This window comes from Corvus kubaryi, unplaced genomic scaffold (assembly GCF_017639235.1).
Source record: "Corvus kubaryi isolate FWS band 111438036 unplaced genomic scaffold, C.kubaryi_AGA036_p1.0 66, whole genome shotgun sequence".
Classification (NCBI taxonomy): Eukaryota; Metazoa; Chordata; class Aves; order Passeriformes; family Corvidae; genus Corvus; species Corvus kubaryi.
In genome coordinates, this window is record NW_024582054.1 from 32,206,071 (window position 1) to 32,227,390 (window position 21,320).

At 48.8% G+C, this 21,320-nt stretch overlaps 2 protein-coding genes across 6 annotated transcripts in view; both read left to right on the forward strand.

Moving 5' to 3' along the window:
* SLC35F4 (solute carrier family 35 member F4) overlaps positions 1 to 6,511 on the forward strand; it is a 113,095-nt gene extending 106,584 nt beyond the window's left edge. For all 4 annotated transcript variants that reach the window (XM_042047624.1, XM_042047625.1, XM_042047626.1 and 1 more), the window contains 4 exons: positions 2,082 to 2,207; positions 3,364 to 3,556; positions 4,870 to 4,959; positions 6,039 to 6,511. In XM_042047624.1, the coding sequence (XP_041903558.1) occupies positions 2,082 to 2,207; positions 3,364 to 3,556; positions 4,870 to 4,959; positions 6,039 to 6,280 (651 nt within the window). In that variant the 3' untranslated portion in view covers positions 6,281 to 6,511. The remainder of the gene's footprint in view (positions 1 to 2,081; positions 2,208 to 3,363; positions 3,557 to 4,869; positions 4,960 to 6,038) is intronic.
* A 4,222-nt stretch (positions 6,512 to 10,733) lies between these two features.
* CCDC198 (coiled-coil domain containing 198) lies at positions 10,734 to 20,092 on the forward strand. 2 transcript variants are annotated; one of them, XM_042048274.1, is made up of 6 exons: positions 10,734 to 11,053; positions 14,222 to 14,298; positions 17,013 to 17,099; positions 18,136 to 18,234; positions 18,630 to 18,795; positions 19,499 to 20,092. In XM_042048274.1, the coding sequence occupies exons 1-6, from the start codon at positions 10,834 to 10,836 to the stop codon at positions 19,741 to 19,743; spliced, it is 894 nt and encodes a 297-aa protein (XP_041904208.1). In that variant the 5' UTR covers positions 10,734 to 10,833; the 3' UTR covers positions 19,744 to 20,092. The 2 variants fall into 2 exon arrangements, with proteins under 2 accessions (XP_041904208.1, XP_041904209.1); XM_042048275.1 differs by lacking the exon at positions 14,222 to 14,298.
* Positions 20,093 to 21,320: the final 1,228 nt, after the last annotated feature.

Here is a 21,320-nt window from a genome sequence, read left to right on the forward strand (position 1 = left end):
AGGAAACTGGCTCTCTAAAATTGGTGTAGACAGACTGGGAATGAGTTTTTCATGGCAGGAAGAAAGGGGATGATGGATCTACTCATTTTCACTGACACAAGGAAATGAGTGAGCAGTGAGTGCGCCAAGAGTTAAATCTCCATCCTTGCCCTTGGAAGAAGGGGATTACTACATTGGGCTCTTCTGTTTTGCCTTCTGAGACAGACACACTGCTGGAAATACTCCAGCTGACAGCTGAAATCCTGAATTTCTGTGCCAGGCAGGACGTGTGGTGCAGCCTGAGGTGATCCAGCCAGGCAGTCTGGCAGGGCAGGGGGCGTTTCTGGGCACTGAGAGGAGAGGCTGTGGATGTCCGAGGGGTCCTGGCTGTCATTTGGCATTGCTTCGAGGCTGGGACTTCTGTGGTGTCTCCCAGGATGGCCCAACTGCTGGAATGTGTTATCCTGGGAAGGAGGAGGGGGAAACCTCCTGGTCCCCTTTTGCTAAAGCCCTCCCAGATCTCATCACACCACTGGGAGGTGCCTCCAGCCCACAGCATTGGGGGATCTGGATTTCAGCTGCCATTTCACGGTGAATTTGGAGCTATCAGTGATACCTTCAGGTTTAGGTGGCAGCTTTGTTCACCTGTATCTTGTAGCTGGGGTGTTCCACATGTAAGTAATGTGGGATATAGACTTGCAGTGGGGTTTGTGACTCTGCCTTTGGCACAGCCACTGCCGTGTGAGGGGGCACCTGTGTGCCTCAAGGACTGGTGAAATAGGGCTGATGGTGAGGGGAAAGGACTTAAAGCTGCGCCCAGGAAATGACTTTTCCTGGGAAGATGTTGGCCTGGATACCTAAGGGATTTAGGAGCACTGACATTTTTACCTGGAGTCTCAGATTAGCCCTGCCCTGGGAGTTAATTCTGGGTTCCCCATTGTCCCCTGTGTGGGAACACCTTCACCTGAGTCTGTCATGTGTCCCTGTCCGGTGTGTCCCTTGAAAAACAGTTTTACTCTACTGACTGGCTCCGCTGAAGTTATTTTGTGGGACTGTTTGTGCTTAATGCCTCAGTCTGGCTCACATCTGCTTGGGATTAGTATCAGTGGTTTTTCTGGGACTCTTGGTAAAACTGTGAGCTCTGAGAGTCAGGCTGCTCTGCAGGAGGGCACATGTTTGGATCAAGATGCCTTTGAAGTCTGTGGGCTGAAGCTTAGATTTATCTAGGACTAAATATTCCTTCAATGAAGTTCAGTGAAGTTCTCAAGAAGAGAAGCGCCCATGTCACGTTGGTGTTGGCTCAGGAGTTGTGCACTGGCTCAGGAGACGCCTTTTCCTCTGCACTCCATGGAAGTTGGGTTTCAGTGTCTTTGAAATTCACACTCCACATTTACCTGCTGAGGGCAATTAGGTGGAGAGGGGGAGTTTTTTAAAGAATAAAACACTTTGGGCTCTCCACCACTTCCTTAAGGTTCTTGGAGTCAAGACCCAGGATTTCAGATACTCTGTAGTTAATGATTCCTGTTCTTTTTCTTTGAAGCTCCTTAGATGCTTTCTCTGGGGTTTTCAAAAGAGACCAAAAACCTAAGCACAAAGGTAAAGGCTTCATGAAGAAATCTGGTCATGTCTGTCCAAAAAAAGATGGCAGGGCATGGCCAAAACATCTGGAAGAGCTCCCTGTGGTACCCTGCTATTCCAAAATACAGGGCTCATTCCCCTGGACTAAATTTCCAGGATGTTTGGCCATCTAATGTTTGCATTTCAAGTCAAATTGGTGGCATTGCTAAGTATTTCTCTTGTTGTGCAGCACAGTCTGTCTTAAAATTTCTTGATCTTGCAGTTGCCTCTCCAAGGTGGAGGTTCAGCTGACAAAGTACATAATAATGGATGTTCTGTCAGTAGGCCCCAGCAGAATTTGCAGTGATAGGTCCATTTCCTTATCAGTGCACACACTTTCATTATGCGTTACATCTCTCCCACGATCTTTCCCATTTAAGGGAAAACAAGAAAGCTCCAAGTCAGAGCCAGTGGGTAGTGACGCTGGTGAGGAGCCCCTCCCAGTGATGATCTCAGCTTTACATTGCTTTGCTTTGTCTGTGCAGATAGTGGCAGCAATAATGGCAATCACAGGAATTGTCATGATGGCATATGCTGATGGTTTCCAGGGTGATTCAATTATCGGGGTGGCCTACGCTGTGGGATCAGCCTCCACGTCTGCATTGTATAAGGTAGGTCACAACTGTTTCTTGGCACTCCTAAATTCATTACCACTGGCTGTTAAAAAGACACAAGTACAAGGAGAATCGCTGTGAAATCAATGTTTTATTCTGTTCGTCACTCCTGCATCATTCGTGTTGTGACCAGGCGATGTCACAATGTCAGGAAGTCTACCATGAGGGTAATTAGTTGTCACCTGCCAATTACCCAGAATGGCTTTTCTTGATGAGTCTTCAATGAAATCTCCACTGCCATGCCACGAGGAGTTTAAGGTCATTTTTTAATCATGCCAGTGAAGTTTATCAGCACTTTTCAAAGGGGCTTTCAAAGGGTGGTTTCAAAGGGGCTTTCCATGTGCAGCAGGGAGGGGAGCCAGGGAAATGCTGCTTTCCTTGGGCAGGGATGGCCAACTCATCCCAGGTCTGCACTGCAGCTCCCTGGCACATGCTGGGCTCTGAGCCCTGGTGTGAGCCTGGCACAGGCAATTCATTAGAGACACCTCTGCTTGGAAGAAGTGGCTGCTCTGGAAGGTGAGGGATGGAAAAGGCAGGGATGTGTCTCAGGAACAGGTTGGGCTGAGTGTGGCTGTGTTTATTTTCAGCTGCGTGTGTAAAGTTTGGAGTGAATTTGGAGTGAGGATCAGAAGCTGCCCTCACAGTTTTGGACTTTGCTCATCTCACTCATAAATTTATTGTGGCCATTCACAAGTCACTCAAAGTTCATGAATTTAGGCTCATAGAGGACAAGTTCTCACAGAGTGAGCCCCTCCTGGCTGGTTTTCCTCTCAAAGCAGGGTCATGCTGTGGAAGTCACTGGAGTCCTCTCCCAAGTCCCAACAGTGCCACACTCAGCCCAAATCCTCTACATTTGTTGCATGAATGGTGTGTCCTTGGGTCCTTGGTTTATTCTTGGTTTTTCCTGGGTTCTTCTGCACTTGTTTCTCGTGGCATTTGGGGTTATGCAGACTCAGCCATCCCCGTGGTAAAGACACGTTGCTAAAACACAGGAAAGGGCACAAATCTGACCAAAGATCCCCTTGCAGAACTCTTGTGCAGGAAAAGGGCCAGGCTGTGGTATACTGTGCTTTGCTCCACTCTCCCCAAGGAAATGGAGTGCTTCCATGATAGGTATGAAGTCTAAACCTCTCCTCTCTCCTCTCATCTCCAGGTTTTGTTCAAGATGTTTCTTGGGAGTGCTAACTTCGGGGAGGCGGCTCATTTCGTGTCTACCCTGGGCTTCTTCAACTTCATCTTCATCTCCATCACCCCCATCATCCTGTACTTCACAAAAGTGGAGTACTGGTACCCCTTCTCTGCTGTGCCGTGGGGTTACCTGTGTGGAGTAGCTGGTCTCTGGTTAGGTAGGTGATAAAAAAATGTATTTATTTTTCTGCAAAACTAGCCTCGGGCACAAGCAATTTCCCCCTGTCCCCTTAAGCAGCAGAGCTCTCTCACAGATTAATTCTGGTCCCAGTGCAAACTGGTGCTCCTTAGAAATGATTCGTATTTTTCATTACACTTTATGAAACATTACTATTAATTGATATATAATTAATAATTGATACGTAAGCATAGTTATAATTAATAATATTTAATAATTAACAGTAATAGCAGGGAGTAAACATGAAGCAGCCGTACTAATTGTCCATTTTTTCATCCCTACTGCAGTTCCACACCAATGCCCCTGTCTCTGGCACAGCTTGGCTGCTGTGAATCCCATTTCAAAGGTCTGCATGTTCCCAGCCAGCTCCTGGGGGATGTTTGTGCACTGACAGGGGGACCCCCAGTGCTGGGACATCTTTCTGGGGGTGCTGCTGGCTCTGGGCAGGGCTCACATAAGGCTCCCTCTTTCTGAGCCACAATTGCCAGCAAAGTATCTGTTGGATTCAACCCAGGGGCGTTTTAATTTCCACATAAAACAACAGCCTTTCCTTCAGTAAAGTCTCTGTTACTCCATAATTGAAGAGGTTTTTGTCTTGCTACACATTTATTAAATGGCAGCAAAGAGAATGTCACTGCCCATCCAGTCCTGAGATGTGGCCAGGCTGGCAGCTGAGCTGCTGGGAACGCCTTGAACTGCTCTAACCACAACTGCAGCTGCCCTCTGAGCTCCTAGGGGACCAAAATTAGGGATAATTTATCACCCAAGTGTATAAACCCAACCATGAGGGAACAACCTTGTGGAGCAGCCTCGTGTTCCTGTTATGCAGGGGACTCAGCAGCAGGACTGGGTGGTGGGTGATCAAACATAAGTTTGCTTTTAATCTTTCAAGGACAGGTTAAGGAAACTTAAGCAAACTTTAAGGGTTTTTTTAATCTTTCAAGGAAATTGGAGCTCTCTGGGAATGCTGTCATGTAAAAACAAACAAACAAACCAAAAAACCAAGCCAGGTTGTTTTTACCTGATTAAAGCCTGGGCAAAGCCATGGAATATGAGTGTGATAACCTCAGTCTTACAGTTTGTGAAAGGCCATACAGCTCTCCCCTTTCCCCTGTGAAGAATTTCCCTTAATTTCCTGCTCATATAGAAAAAACCAAAAATTAATCACTTTGTGACAACTCTCTCATTGTGGTGTGGATACTTAATGCCACGTATTGTACCTGTAGGGTCAAGGTGGAGGAGAAACGTCTCACTCTGGTGTATTATTTTCTCTGTTTCTCTGTTTTTCCGTAGCTTTCAATATCCTGGTAAACGTTGGGGTGGTGCTGACCTACCCCATCCTGATCTCCATCGGCACCGTGCTCAGCGTCCCTGGAAATGCAGGTACCAGTGCCACGACTGCTGCTGGGAAGATAAGCCCATGGGCACTCAGAAAGCAGTTTATTGCCTAAATAATCTGCTGGGTGGAAATTTTCTCCAGAGTTCTGTCGAACAGCCTCTGTCTCTGCTCCTCAGTCTCCTCAGCTTCATCCCTCTGGGGGTTTGAGCACAAGAACGCATCTGGTTTTAGGGGGATGCATCTGTGAAACAATGTCTGTAGGAGGCTGCCTGAGGGCTCAGGTGTGCTGTGGGTGCTGGTGCTGGAGCTCAGGCTGGGCCTGGAGGCACCTGGAGCTCTCTGCCCCACATGCTGCTTTCTCCCCATCCCTGGTCCCTGCCGCCTGAGGAAGCACTCTGCTGGTGCAGCCTGTTGTAGATAGAGTTACCATAAAGGGCCTTCTCTATCAGAGCAGAAATCACAGAATCATAGATTAATTAGGGTTGGAAAAGACCTCCAAGATCATCAAGTCCAATCTTCAACCATCACCGTGCCCACTAAACCATAAAGTGAAGTGCCATGTCCACTCATTCTTTGGACACTTCTAGGGTGGTGACTTCACCACTGCTCTGTTCCAGTGCTCTACCACTCTTTCAGTGAAGAATTTTTTTCTAATGTCCAGTCTGGTCCAACCTGAGGTCTTTTCCCTTTGTCCTGTCCTTGTTCCCTGGGAGCAGAGCCCGATCCCCCCCCTGGCTGCCCCCTCCTGTCAGGGACTTGCAGAGAGCAAGAAGGTTCCCCCTGACCCTCCTTTTCTGCCAGCTGGGCCCCTCCAGCTCCCTCACAGACCCTTCACCATGGACATCTTCAGGCTTAATCCAACCCCTCAGGGTTGGATTCCTCCAATCCTGCCCACAGCAGTGAGGGACAGGGGAGATGTGGCACCTCCAGTGCTGCACTGTCAGGTCAGAGCTGTTCCCTAGGCTCAGGGAGCTGCTCCCTCTGGAGATTTGAGAGCCACAAGGCCAGTGTGACACCAGAGTGCAGCCCATGGTTTGATTAGCAGCCAGGGATGTGCCAGGCTGCCCTTGGTGCTGCCATCCATCCTGCTGCAGGTTTGATGCTGTTGTTTTCCTCCTCCCAGCCGTGGACCTGTTGAAGCACAAAATGATCTTCAGCGTCGTGCGGCTGGGGGCCACCATCATCATCTGCATCGGGTTCCTGCTCATGCTGCTCCCCGAGGAGTGGGACGAGATCACCCTGAGGTTCATCAACAGCCTGAAAGAGAAGAAGAGTGAGGATCACACCGAGGACATGACAGAATCCAGTGTCCACACGAGGAGCAGGAGCAGAGCCAACGGGACAGTGTCCATCCCGCTGGCGTAGGGCTGGAGGACTCTCCCTGCACGCAGATGTATATTCTGTGAATATAGCTTAACTTTCCTCACCACCTGTATGCTTAAAAAGATGTCATCCAACCTGAGCAGGGGATGAACTGTAAGATAAGAGAAATACATCTATAAGAAATGTTTACATTTGTACACTTAACAAGGAACGGGTGTAAATAACGACAATAAAATCTTTTGTAATAAACATTTAAGCTTTTGTCTTGCTGAACTGGTGGGTTTAAAATGTGGATAAGTTTACATCATTTATCTCCCTTTGCTGGCACAAGTAGAGTCATTTTGGAGGATACAAATGTTGGATATTTCCAACTAAATCTCAAAATCTAACGTCTTGACTTACTTTCAATAAAGTGCCCTTTCAGCAAGGTAGCAGTTTTAGAAAAGCATTTCAAACCTCTCCTGGCATTTTGGAGAGTTCCTTTCTGAAAGGCACTGATGTTCACACTGATATTCCCAATTATTATCAGAATAAATATTCCATGATGTGCAAAACATGAGCCGTCCCCTCCCAGACCACACTGAGCTGTGCCTCTTTCCAACACCACCTCTCTGGAAGTGGTGCTGGAGTTTGGGTGCCTTCAGTAAAGCAAAAAGTAGCTTTATTTACCTCATTTTCTCCCAGAAAAGCTGCACTCCCAGCTGAGCTACAGAAGTCTCAGGAGAGATGGAACACCCTGGATTGCCGGTGTCCCTGGGAAATGCCATTTCCTGTTTTCTAGAGCTTCGGGACAAATGAGTATTTTTCTTAACCTCCACTGTGGAAAAGTCTTTCAAAAGCCAAATCCAATCCCTTCCCTAAGCCTGTTGATGTGTAATTTAGCCTGGTTTACAGCATTCCTGGGACTGACCACTCAAGACTGTCTTTATTTGAGAGCACTTGATAGGCAGACAAACATTTTCCCCCCCTTTTTTTTAAAGGAAGAATTAAACCAACTGGAAAGCATCACAGGTTGCTGAGCTCTGCTGACTTTCCTGCCCACAGTTTGTGAGTTTGATTAGCAGCCAGTAGGGGTGGGTTTTGATGGTATTTCTGCCTGGGAAAAAAAATCATGTAAATAATAAGTTATTGGACTCTTTTTATTTGACTCTTCTATTGAATGTTTTTTTAATCTTTTAATGTTCATGTCTAAACTGTCCCCAGCAGACAAAATACTTGTGTATGTTAAAAAACCCCACAAACTTGTGTTCTTTCATCACATGGCTCCAGAGCTAGGGCTGCAGAAACCAACCCAACCAACTGTCCCCTGTGCCCTCAATCCAGACCTGTAAGGTTTGGATACACACACAAGACTCTTACAGCTCCTGGTCTGCTGCTTTTGAGAGGAGGTAGACATCAGAAATATTCCAGAAGAGTTAATTATGGAGGTACTGATGGGCTGAGAGCACCCAGCACAGGGCAGCTTGGCCCCTCCCCACAGTTTTGAAGCTGATACATTCATTTAAATTGCTAGATTGTTTTGGGGACTTTACTGAAATTTTAGCTCCTGCCAAGCTGAACACATGGGGAAAACAAAACTTTCAGTATGCATTGATGAGTACTTTTTGGCAAGCAACCTCATGGCAGCATCTTCAGGCCCAGGACTGGATCCTTTAAGGAACCTCATTGGGAGTTCAGCAGGGAAAATCGTGCGAAATCCTCATGTGTGAGTCAGGTTTCATGGAATGCTTGACACATTGCATGGCCAGGGGCACTGGGTGTTAAAAAGACTCTAATCCCAGCAAGGAAGGCTTGAGCAGAGCAGCCCTGCTTTGGTTTGATGTTCACAGAATGGTTTGGGGTTGAAAGGACCTCAAAGCCCATCTCATTCCAACTCCTGCCATGGGCAGGGACACCTTCCACTGTCCCAGGTTGATCCAAGCCCCGTCCAGCCTGGCCTTGAACACTTTCAGGGATGGGAATATTTCTTCTCTGGGCAATCTGCTCCCAGATTCTTTCCGAGGGTGCTCATCATCCCCAGCAATACCTGGAGCCCCCTCATTCAGCCTCTGCCCAACTTCCAGTTTGAATTCCTCATTAAGCATGGAAATAATGGTTTTCCCTGGAGCTCAGCTCAGCCTTTCAGCTGGAGAAAAACCCATCAAACCCAAGAAATCAGACAACAAACGGGGGCTCTTTGGCCTGATGCTGTTTGTGATCCATCAGAGGAACGGCAAACCAATAATGACCCCCATCAAGTGACCCCCTTCTGCCCTCCCCACCAATGTGAGGTTCCATTTCTGTGGCACCGTCTCCCAAGGAAAGTGCCGCTTTTGACCTGGCAGCTGCGTTACCAGATTCTCCTTATCACTGGAAGGAAAACAAAACGTGCTGTGAATAACCCTCCCCGAGCATCCCCAGCACTGCCTGCCCTCTCTGGAGGGCTCGGCGAGCCAGCAGCAGGACGGTGTTATCAGCACCACCCATGTCCCCAGCCTGGGCTGAGATAAGATGAATGCCCCCTGTCAATGCCGGCGACAAGGAGCAGAGGGAGGAACAAGCCGTGTTTCTTGACCTTACAGATGTGTAATAACAAGCTCTATCAGCCACAGAAGTTTGTATCCCATCCAGGGGAGCCGTGCTGCGTTATTTTCCTCTCTTTGCTGACCCGTTTGTTCACACTGTCGCTGCCTGAATGTGCTGCAAGCAGGATAAACAACAGCCTGTTCGCGTTGCTGGGGTTGTTTCTACTTCACTCACTGGGGATTTGCATAAAAGCCCAGGCGTTATTTTGGCTAAAATCCATTCCACCCACTCGCCATCTCCTCCTTTGCCCACGGTTTTTTTGTGATTTAAAATTCAGTTTTGAGGAGAAGCTTTAAGCAGAGGTGATGCACTGCTGCAGCTGGGTGTTAGAGCGGTGCCCCTTGGCTCACCTCCCCTTGGTTCACCTTTGCTCTGTGCGAAGGTGAGTAACAAACTCTGCCCCTCCGTGTGAAAATGCCCTGCCCCAAGTCATGGCACTGCCCTACCCTTGAGCTTTTCCCAGTATCTTCCTTAAAGAAAGGGCATCAGAGCGCTTAGGAGTCAATGATTTCATTTTGACTGCAAGAAATTTGCTGAGAAGTCCAGTTCTGGCAGGATCATCGTCACTTACAGAGTTTAAAGCAGTAAATTAGATGGGAGAAAGGGATTAAATTCTTCCAGCTCTGCTGGGAAGAACTGTGAGCTGTCCCTAAGGGCACTGTATGGGACCAAAGCTGCTCCAGCCCCATGTTTCTACAGCACAGGACTCAGGAATTTCACTGAACTTTAAATATAGGTAAAATAAAATAACTATTGCATTAAATAACCCCCAGTTAAAGAGAAGGATGAGCATCCCTGACCAGGATCTCAGCTTGCCCCAGTGGTCTACAGGAAGGGCATCCTCCTGCAGCCTCTCCCCCACCCCAAACCCTCACCTGCTGCTCTTGGTCCTCTTTGCTTTACAGAGTAAAGCCCTGTGGGAAGGAAATGTGGACAAGAGAGGGGATTGGGGAGTGTGGGGAGCAGGGGGACCCTGTCAGGATTTTGGCAGCACCTGGGTAAAACACCAAATGCAGCACCGTGAGCACTGGCTTTAACATCCACTTTGAACGTGGGTTTCCACTGCTCCCACACATCCATCATTGCATTTAATTCATGATTTTCCCAAGCTGCCTAACAGGAATGACCTGTTCTCAGCAGGGGAAGCGTAATTAAAATAAAAAGGAAAAATAGACAGTAAGCATTGAGAAACTCGGGAGGGAAGCAGGGTGTTGATTTTACATTTCCATTTGAAAGGAAAATATACAGTCCAGGCTGCTGTGCTCCCTCATGTCCTGGGTGACCTGGGAAAAGCAAAGTCACGAGAGATGTTGGTGCTTTGTGGCTGAAAACATGAGCTGGTTGGGTTGCTCCAGTGATGAATATTTTCTTCTGGGAGCAACCTGGTCTAGTGGAAGGTGTCCTTGCCCATGGCAGGGGGTGGAACTAAAAGATCTTTAAGGGCCTTTCCAACCCAAACGCTTCTACGATCCTATGATTTTATGAACTATCAAATATCACTCACTTTGACCATTATTCCCAGTTAGCATTGTCCTAAAGCTGCATTTTTTCCAGCAGTGCCCCCAGCCAGCAGGAGTAAAGGTGGAGGATGCTCCTGGGCCAGGCCTCATTCCCAGGCTGTTTCTCCCATGCAGGATGGGAGACATTTTAACCCTTCTGGTGCTCCAAGGATTGAATTTCCTTCCAAAACCTGAAGATTTAGCAAAAGAGCTGCTTGAAGAAATACCTCACACCCAGCTGAGGTGGTGGTCCTGGTTGAAAATCACTTGTAGGTAAAAGCAAATCTTCTTTGGGGTTTGGCACTGGCTCCCAAGCTGCTTTCCCCTTCTCTGTCAGCAGCAGCCCCCTCTTGTCCCAGCGGGGGAATGCCTGGGGATGGGTCAATGTTTAACCAAGGTGGGAAGGACATCCGTGGGAGCTGGCAGGGAGCTGCCTGGGCTCTGAGTCGCTCACAAAGATCCCTCTCCACGTTCAGGGAGGATGGTGCATGAGGGGATTTCCTTCTCCTCTCAGAGCCCTGGCTCTGCACGATGGGCCTGAGCTCCTCCAAGGGGCACCCCAAGGTGACCAAGGTGGCCCCGGTGCCCGGCCAGGGGGATGTGCCCGCTCTGGCTGCCCTGCACCGGCTCCCCAGTGTGCCAGGACAGCCCAGCCCACACATCCCCCCGAGTGGGGCACCATGGGGAAAGCCCATCTTCCACCTGGAGCTTCCACCTCTCCGGGAGACCTGGTACGGGAGAGCCTCTGCAGGTGAGGGGTCACCGCTGGAATGTCACGGGCCAGGGGGGTCACTGGGGCTGTGCGTTTGCTGGCTGCGGTGTGGGGTGGGTGTGGGGGTGTGCTGTTCTGCATCCTCAGTTTTTTGCCATTTTTGCCATTTCCAGGATGTTTTAGCTATGGGAAAACTTATTTTCCCTGCTCCACTGTTTTGGAAAGCGTCTTGCTCACCCAAGCCCAGATCCCAGCTCCTTGCTCTCCCATCAGTCACCTCCTGGAAACTGCCCAACTCCCCAGCATTGCCCTGGCACCTGCCTGTGTCCAGACAAGCCCTTGTCCAGCCACCCTGTGACTGCCATCACACCCCTGTCCCACTCAGCTGCTCCTGCCAAGCACTTCGTTATCACTGCCCTAATCAGAATTAGATTCTGGGCAGGTAAAACTGGAGTCAATGACAAATTTCCCAAGCCAGGAGCAGAAGAAGGCAGACAGACCTGGCTGTGTGTGTTTCCCTACAAGCAGCCTCTCCCCTCAGCCTTTAAGCTCCATCCATACCCAAATCCTTCCCAGAGGTGAGGAAGGAGGTTTGCATCCATCTGGAAGTGGATGTGCACCTCTTCACAACGAGCTGGATGGTGACAAATGCTTCCCACAGCAGTGTTAGGGGAGTGGAGGGAGAAACATCCATGAAAACCAACGGGGTGGGAGGAAGGGCGAGGCAGAGGGAGGAGGATCTGCAGCCCCAGCATCCTCCTCCCTGCTTTTCCATTCCCCAAAAATCAATTTCTGACCCACGCCAAGCATTGTTAAGCACTGCTGCTTCACCAGAGGCTGGGTATTTCCTCCAGGATCTTTCATCAGGGGACATCAGGAAGCAGTGAAAGCAAATAAATCTCTGGCATGATAGCAGTGACATTCATGGAACTGAGGTTTTGGGGAGAATACAGATCAGGTCTTGCTGGAGAAGAGCAGGGTTTAAGTACTCAGTGAGAACAAGAACAACCAAATGTTCCTGTTCTGGAAAATTATCACTGGGCATTTAACAAATGCTTGTTAAAAATGTGTGTTTTATAAAAAATTTAGTAAATGTAATCTTCCATTGCTTTCCATTTTCAGAAACAAGAAGAGTATGCTCAGGAGGACTTGATCCATGTATTAGCTCAAGCTGCTGTCTAAATAAGCAAAGCCTCCAAGAGAATAGGTTTTATTTGGTTTATGAGGGTTCAGCTTGGCTTATTTAAAATCCAGATTCCCCCAGAGGGGAGGATCTGCTGCTGCTGAAGTGCAAGGGTGAAAAACAGGAGTCACAAGGATGCCTTGAGCTGGGGCTTGGTGCTGCTCCCTGCTCTGGGGGGAGCAGATTTGGGCACAGTGAACCCTCAGCCCCCAGTTCTGTATCTGCAGAGGGTAAGGGCAAATCTCCTACAAGCCACATGCACAGATAGGATGGGAGGGAAAAATTAAAAACAACCCCAAACATGCACAACACAAACCATCAGACCTCATAATGGAGAAATAACTTCCTCAAAGCCGTACCCTTCTCCAGGACAAGCTTCTCACAGCCACTTCCCTGTGTCGTGTCCCTGTTCCCAGGTCCAGGAACCACCTCTTTACCTTTCCCTTTGCCCCAGAAATTCCCTATGCACTCACCTGCCCTGCAGATAGAGGCAATACTCCAGAACTCCCTTTTGCTCTGACAAGCTATTTCCCCACGTGTTCCTTGCAGATGAGATTTGTCTCCAGAGGAGCCTCTTTCCTGAAAATTTTCCCTTCAGGCTCCCATTCCTGCATGTGTGGAGCAGCCACAGCTTTGTTCAGTGGTTAAACATTGCCAGGGCTCTGCAGAGCCCAGCAAACATTTACCTGATGGAGTCACCATCTCCATATCCCAACACCCTCATGGGAGGAAGAAATTCTTCCCTGTGGGGGTGCTGAGGCCCTGGCACAGGGTGCCCAGAGAAGCTGTGGCTGCCCCATCCCTGGCAGTGTTCCAGGCCAGGTTGGACAGGGCTTGGAGCAACCTGGGATAGTGGAAGGTGTTCCTGCCCCTGTCAGGGGTTGGGAAAAAATGATCTTTAAGGTCCCTTCCAACCCAAACCATTCTAGGTTCTGTGATTATCTTCTCTCTCTTCTCCAGGAGCCCAGCCTGGTGATCCTCCATGAGGTTCAAGGAAGTCCCCCATAAGCTGACCTTCAAAAGAATTACTTTTCTTGTTAGATATGATTATTAAATTTGGCATCAACTGTTATGTTCTTCCTGCACTTTATCCCCAACTCTCCTCCCCTGTGACCATCTCAGGGCTCCCACCATGTGGGAGCAGGAGCTGCTCAGCCCCACCTCACTTAACTCCATGTAAAAAATGTCATTTGATCGCACCAGGACAGTTTTTTGGGGTGAATAGGTGAGATAAACAGGTAAACTGTTGTTTGAAAGAAATACTTCTGCTCATGCAGGTATTTATTTGTGCAAGAAAAGAACAAAAGGGGCAGTGGTGTCCACTTGAGAGCACCAGCACAGAACAGACCTGAGCCCAGACCCCATCCAGGCCTCAGAGAAAGCTCTGCTTTAATACCTAATGGGGTCACTAATGGGTGACACATTGTCTTGGGCTGATTTCCAGGGTCTGAGAGTGCACCACTCGCCTGAGCACAGCCCTCCCACTCCTGCTGCAACAGCTCAGCTCTGCCAGAGTCAGTAAATCAGCAGAGGTACTGCTCAGTCCCACCAAAAAATAACAATAATCAAGCCTCAGGGGTTGAGCAGCAGGAAAAAACCCAAACTGCTGCCTGTGCCTGACTTTAACAGGGCAGGCAGCGGGAAGGCAGCAGAGATCAGGGATTTCTTGGCCAGCTGATGGTCACAGGGCATGGGAGGAGAAGAGTCCCTTGGCCACCCGAGTCCCAGGGGCTGGGAGAGGCCACAGGAGACACGAGGATGGTGGTGGTCATGATTGGGAATGTGAGTGGCTGTAGAGGGAAGTTGGAGGAGTACGTGATGGGTGTTTGTTAGAAATCACAGACACAGTTACGCCCACTTTATCTCTGCAGCCCACAGAATATTCCATGTGTTACTGGAATACACAGGCAGGGACTTCAGTGGGACGTGCCAGCCGAAATCCAGGGCACAAATCTATTGCTGAGTGCACCTAAGCAGCTGATGGTCACCCAAAAGTAACTTCATCCATTTCTTTAACCTTGAAGGGCCCCTCTCTTTGAACACCGTGCCGGGGAAGGATGGAACCAGCATCATCAAACAGCACCCGCCTCGAAGGCCTCAAGTAAGGAGAGTGTGAGGAGCTCCCTGGGAGCTGCTCTGCTTGACTCCTCCAAGTGGGGTTTTGGGGACAGGGGCACGTGTCACAGCACCACGGTGGGGGAAGCAAATATCCTACAGCAACACAAGGGGGAAGTCCTACTTTTGGGTGATCACCAGCTTTATGTGCTCTGGAGACATCCAACAAGGACGTGTGTGGGACATAGGGCCACCTTGGCTGTGATGTCCCACTGTCCTTTGGGGTGTCTGGGTACCTGCAGCCAAATCCTGGCTCCCATGGGGCCAGTGTGGCCAAGAGGGCAGAAAGGATCCAACTTGCACCGTGTGGGCCTGGCTTCGGCTCTTCAGGCCCAACATCCCGTAAGGGTCAGGCACCAGCTTAGGAGCAGAGATGATAGAGCAGACAGACATGCTGTGCAATAGGGGATAGTGAAAGACAGAGCAAGCATTCTGGGTTTCAGGAATTGCTGTTCATGCTCTGTACCTGCCCAAACTCCCCTCAGTTTCCCTGTCCTGCACTTCCCTGATCCATTCCTATCCAAGAATCAAACCCCATGACTATACCTGACCTAACAGTCAAGATTTTCCTCCACACAAGGGCTACCCCTGCATAACTAAAGCTCAGAAATGTCTTTAAATCCTTTTTTCTCCCCCTGTTCTTGGCACTGGTGAGGCCACAGCTCAAATCCAGTGTTCAGTCACGGGCATTTCTTCCTAATATCCAGCCTGAATCTGCTTGGAGCAACCTGGTTTGGTGAAAGGTGTCCCTGCTCATGACAGGGGGATTGGTCCTTAAGGTCCCTCCCAACCCAAACCATTTCAGGGTTCCATGATTCTGTGAACAGCAAACCCACTGGAGCAAGGATGCTTTGCTTGAGACTTCCTTGCTGTGATTACAATCTTTTTATTATCATAAAGAACAGAAGAGCCACCAAACGAGGTCACTTAAGCCCCCTCCACTCAGGGCTGTGGCTCTGGGTGTCACTGGTGGCTTCAGAGAGCAGAGGAGGCCGCCAGCTATGGAATCATGTGTCCCTGGGTTTGGTGGGATGATGCAACAGGAGCATCTGATCTGAGCCCACCTACATGCTGAAAACTGTCATATGGCATCACAGTTTCCTTTAGAAACCTCTGCCCAGCACGGAACTTCTTAGTTACTGATTTTATTTCCATCACGGCTGTACTTGTGTATTATGGAGACACGGTTAATACTCATTTCAGGACAAAGACTCTGTTAATCCTACCCTGTTCTGTTGCTGGTGCTCTCAGGGAGTGGACATAGCTCCAGCAAAAGCCTTTTCCTGTGGGAATACTTTCAAAGGCAGGAGAGCAGGATGACGTGGCCTTCTCAAGGACTTTTAGAGGATCTTGGTCAGTGAGTGTTTCCAGACAAAAACCTGTGAGGCTCACAAAAACTAAAAGGAACAGAACTTCACCCAAAAGCCCGAAGCTTGGTTTCCCCAGCAGGGCAGGGGCATGAGCTGAGGGATGTGGGAGGCTTTTTGCCTCCATCCACCCTGCACTGGTGTCTTCCTGGAGTGATGCCAGCCTGGACCACAGCTTGTGGTGTCACATGCTGCCATCTAGTGCAAATTTTCAGTTTCATATTTAGCTTTGTGGAGGTTTTTTGATGCTAAGAGACGTGAACTTGGCTTTGGGGACTAGTGGGGAATTTTCCCTTTACATGACGCTGATTTTCCCTCCTGCATTTTTGCACCGATTCAAAATGACAGCTCAGGATCCAGCAGCAGTTCAGTGCAGACAGAGATGTGTCCCCATTTATTGGACCCTTGTTCATAATCAAGGAGTTCATGGTGTCTCAAACAAAGTACAAGTCAGGTCTTAGAGACAAAGTCCTGGATGATGTCCTGTTCAATTTTTATGGAAGCTGTACTGAGCTCCCATCCTAGCAGGGAACTCTAGGAGGAACCACCACCCCTGGAAAAGTTCAAAAGCTGTGTAGATGTGGCACTTAAGGGCCATGGTTTAGTGCTGGACCTGGCGGTGCTGGTGCTGGGTGATTGGTTGGCCTTGGTGATCTGAGGGGTCTTTTCTAACCTTGGTGATTCTATGAATGCCAAGCCATGAAAAGACCCTGCAACACCTCCCAGCTTGTTATGATTTAAGGAGGCATCTTTGCTCCTTAAGATAAAAATCCATGCTCAGAGTAGCCTGCAGAGCGAGTCTCTGCCAAGTTCCACCAGCCACCAGAAAAGGACTTTGTACCATGCACAGTTCTGCAGAAAGAGTTTTATTTAGGCCAATGCAAAGACAGGCTGGACAGAGGGAACGGTGCTCTAGGTCTCCTCTAAGTGGGATCTGCCCTTTGATGACCTGATAGGATACTTTAAATTAAATGATGACACCTCTGCATGCTCCAGCTCTGCCATGAAGCAATCTGAGCTGCAGCTTGGCTTCACTCTGGTCTTGGATGGAGACTTGGGTGCTGTTGAGGCTCAAAGAGAAATACCTGCAGGGATGAAACTGCTGTCAAACTGGGGCCTGGCTGCTTTTGCTGTAATGCAAAAGATTCCCCCAGTTTTGCCCACTCCTGAAAGACCAAATGATGCTCATCTCCCTGAGATGCCAAACTCCTTCCTGTATCCCAAGCTGCTGGGCCAGAATAGGAGGTGGAAAAATGTCCAGATAGTTTTGTATCCAGTTTTATGATTGTGTAGAAAGGAGCAATGCTAACTATTATAAATATTGGACTTGCAGAGGCTTGAACCTGCCATCCCTCCACAAGCAATCCCTCCTGCAAAGCCCTGGAGTCAGCAAGAAGTGGCTGCAAGCCCAAAATCAAAGGTAAGTGCATGAATTTGTGCCCTTCCACAAGGCATTCCTGGCTGCAGGCTCCTTTCCCTCACACTTTGGGCACCCTGAAGGGCAGAAGCTGGTATTTAACCACTGGCTGTGCTCCTGTCTCTGGCTGAGCCCAGGACACTGAGCTGAAACACTGGGGTGTGGGTGAGAGGATGAAAATAAGGGAAAAGCTTCTGAATTGCCAGCATGACAATTCCCTGGATGAGATGGACCTGCTGAGCCAGGATATTAAATATTTTAGAGGCTGAAAATATGAGAGACACGTTTTTAAATTACTCACTTGAGCACCCATCACTTGCAGTTGGTGGGAGAAGGGAGAGACATTCTTGCTCTTCCTGAAAGGAATTTGGAGCCAGGTGGGGGTTGGGGTCTGCTTCCAGGGAACAAGGGACAGGACGAGAGGAAGTGGCTCCAAATTGTGCCAGGGGAGGTTTAGATTGGGTTTTAGGGAAAATTCCTTCACTGAAAGCACCGTCAGGCATTAGAACAGGCTGACCAGGGCAGTGGTGGAGTCACCACCCCTGGAGGGATTTAAATGATGTGAGGTTGTGGCACTTGGGGACATGGATTAGCAGTGGCCTTGGCAGTGCTGTGGGAACGTTTTGACTCAATGATCTTAGACACCTTTTCCCATCTTAACAATTCCGTAAGTGTGATTTCAAGGCTGCAAACTCTGTGTGCCATAAACACCCCCTGCAGCCGCAAACATACAAAAGCGGTTCTTCCCTTTGGATCATGAGATTGATTAACTTGGAGAACCAACTCCACGTGGTAACACCTCGGGGGGCAGAAGCACAAATACATTGTTTTAATGAAGTTTTTTTCCCTCATGCCTCAGAGCTGTGGGATAAACTGCAAGCACAGTGGAAATCTGTGATGAATTCCTGCAAGCTGGCTATGCAGGGAGATGCTCACTCCCTTTATCCAGGAGTGCCCAAGGGGTTTGTGAGCTGGTGGCTCTTCCTTTCTCTTTCACAAAGTGCAGGTGTATTTATTTGCATCTTTAAATACCCCATAGGTGCTGGAGAAGAGAGGGCAAAGCCTGAACCCCCTCCCTGGCAGGAGGCAGCACTTGCACAAGCTTCAGATGCTGGACTTGACCCGCAAGCGACGAGAGGTAACGTCAGGATGGATTTGGGGAGGGGATGGGGGTGTCTCTCCTATGGACCAGGGGGCCTCAGACCTCTTGCTGGGAAGGTGAAAGGAAGCTTTCCCTGTGTCTAAGGCAGAGGGCTGGTGGGGAGCATCCCCAGGGCCCCTGTGATCAGCAATTCCCTGTGATTTTTCCAACGCTTTGCCCTCATTTGGCCATGACTCATGGAGAAACCAAAACTCCCTGTCCCAGTCATGTTCTGTCATGTACCCAGTCTGGCAAATTCCATTTGCTTGGGTTAAACTACTTGACTGTGCAATTATTTCCAGGGCCAACCCCCCTAATGCTGGGCCACGTCGAGCCATTAAAATGTGTTTGCTCCTCTGCTGCTTGTGTTGACAACTCATTTTCAAACCCAGGCGGAGCTGAAGCGGAATCTCCACAGGGAGGTGAAAATCAATAAGCAAAAAACCAAGCAATTCAGCCCCAAGGATGTCCTTGGCACTCCCCAGAGAGGCGACAGTGCCAGAAGCCGAGACCCCATCCCTGCTGAGCACAATCAGCATTTTCATGAAGACCACCCTGGTAAGTGGAATAATTTTCCAGGGCGATGTAAAACTCACCAGCCCTCCTAAATGTCACCAGAGAAGTTTCCCTATGGAAGATGCTTCCACTGCTCCATCTCCTGCAGTGATAAGATGCAGGTTCAGAAGGCTGGGGGGGGAGAAGGCTGGGAGTTGTGTTTGTAGGACAAAGCATTGGAATGCTTCAGAGAGCTCTCTGGGGTAAGTGTGACGCTCACTGAGGCTGATCACTTTTTAAGTTTAGGGTTTTTTCCCACTGTCCCTACAGAAGGGGGAAGCGAAGTGGATCTCAGCCACCACTTCATCCTGACCTGTCCAAGGCATGAGCCCTGTCCTGCTTTGCCTGCACATGACAACATTTGACACAGGCTGGGAATGTATCACCGAGGCCAGAAGTGCTCAAATCTGTGAAAAACTTGCCTGAAGGTGAACTTTCACCAGGAGGAAGGGGAACAAGCTTGGCTTCCTATTCCCTCGTGGTTCTTCACCTCAGCTCTCTTCCCCTTGGGAATAAAGCCAGTTGCCAGACTCTGTAACTTCACCAGATATAATCCCGTGTTGTACCCCACCCTGCCCCAGACATGGGGCCTAGTCTTGCAGGGAGCTCTCAGGATTTTCTTTGTCTGTAGCCATTTCCAGCTGAATTCCAGGTGACTGAGCAGCTCTGCAAAACCATGATACTTCACTTTTTTTCTCTCCCCTAGGAAACACGTGGGGTGGAGGACTCTCCAGGCAGCCTGACAGGGCTGAACTCTCTCCAGACAGGAGTGGGAAGGTTGACCTGTGGTTCTGCATGGAGCCACGGGCAAGGGATCTGTTCTGGGACTCCTCCAGCACAGGGTCAGACGAGTGGGAGAGGGAAGAGAAGATTCCCTGCAAACCCACGCTTGTGAGAACCAAGACAGAGAGAGTTTCCCTCTTTGATGACTTCTTTGACACGGATTTCTAGTGGCATGGCTTGGGCTGTGCCAAAGAAACGAGCCCCAGCTCCAGTGGGGCTGGAATCCTCCCAGGTGGATGGGCTGAGGCTGGAGACACAGTGCTGGCTGTACGTGGAATTCCTGCCAGCCTGAGCCAGTGGAAAGGACAGCTGGAAACGAGGAGCTCGCTGATGTGGGGTGGATAGTGACCCTCTGGGTTGTGTGGCTGAATCAAAATATCTGGGGAAAAATGCCTTGGGTGGAGCAACAGGGAAATGGGGGTTGAAAGAAGAGAAGGGGGCTGGCAAAAAAACCGCAAGCGAAAGCTGGGAAAAGTTCTGGGTTAACCCCAAATATTAAATTTCAACTGAAATGAAACATTTCACTTGCCTTTGAGTTACTCAATCTTCCTGTTTAACTTGGGGTTAACCTTTTCTAAACCACAAACCCCAGTTCAAAATGCAAGGTAAAATGATTTATTTAGAAAGCCTTTAAAATATTTATTTTGGCATTTCTAAAATTCCTTTTTTACTTTTGTGGCTATTTAAAAAAAATTTCCTCTCCTCCCCTGTCCTGGACACAAAAATATATGTACTTTCTTCAGTACTAACCTCCAGTTTTATATGCAATCTAAAAAATCTGGCTTTGGTTCACTTTTTTCCCTGTTCAAGTTTCAGTGCTGGGGAGTGAATGATGGAAATGGAGGGATTTCCATCTTTTCCTGCAGACACTCTCCCAGGGATGCTGGTCAAGGCTGCAGCACTCACCAGGAATTTGAACAAGCTGCTCTGTTGCAATCTGACATTTCCAAGTATATTGAAAAAGATGATTGTATGAAGGTGTCTGATCAATCAAAGAGATTCTTGCAGTTTCCATCTCACATAAACTCTATTTTTTATTAAATTTTCTCTTTTTCCTTACGAAATAACTTGTTATCTGAGAGGGAACTTCACCCAATTCTCCTGTCTCCTATCTGGTTGTCCCCATAGGTCCATAAAGGCCACCAAGTTTGTGGATTCAAAGCATTTATATAAAAGGAGATTTCAGTTAAATATCACATGGTTATTTAATGTGGCAAACTGGATAAGTAGGGAACTGGTGAAACACAAAGGAGGGAGAGATTTCACCACCAGGCCTGGCCTGGGGAACAGACAGGTCTGATCACCAGCATCAGTTTTATTTCTGTTTGAAGCTGCAGAGCTGACAAATGGCATTAACTCGTCCTTGTGCCTCCTGCTTGTCTCCCTCCCTTCCCACTTGGTCTTTCTAGAACTACCAGGGGCCAAAACATCTTCAGATCAGCTCCTTGCTGCAGGGCAGGGACTCCAGGTGTAACAAATATTATCATCACAGCCACTTTGAGCTGGAAATCTTATCCTTTCATTTTTCAATCCAGGACACCCAGAATAACAAGATCTAGAGCCAGTTCTCAGTTACCCAGGACGAGCAGGGCTTGGACAGCTCAAGACAGATGAAGCTTGTGCTGCATCACTGTCTCAAACCTGTGCTCCCTCCCACAAAGCTGTTGTGATGTGTCCGTGCTGCACCCTCAGCTTCCTGATTTACACAGCCAGGAAAAGAGCAGGAGACACATTTTTACACTCAT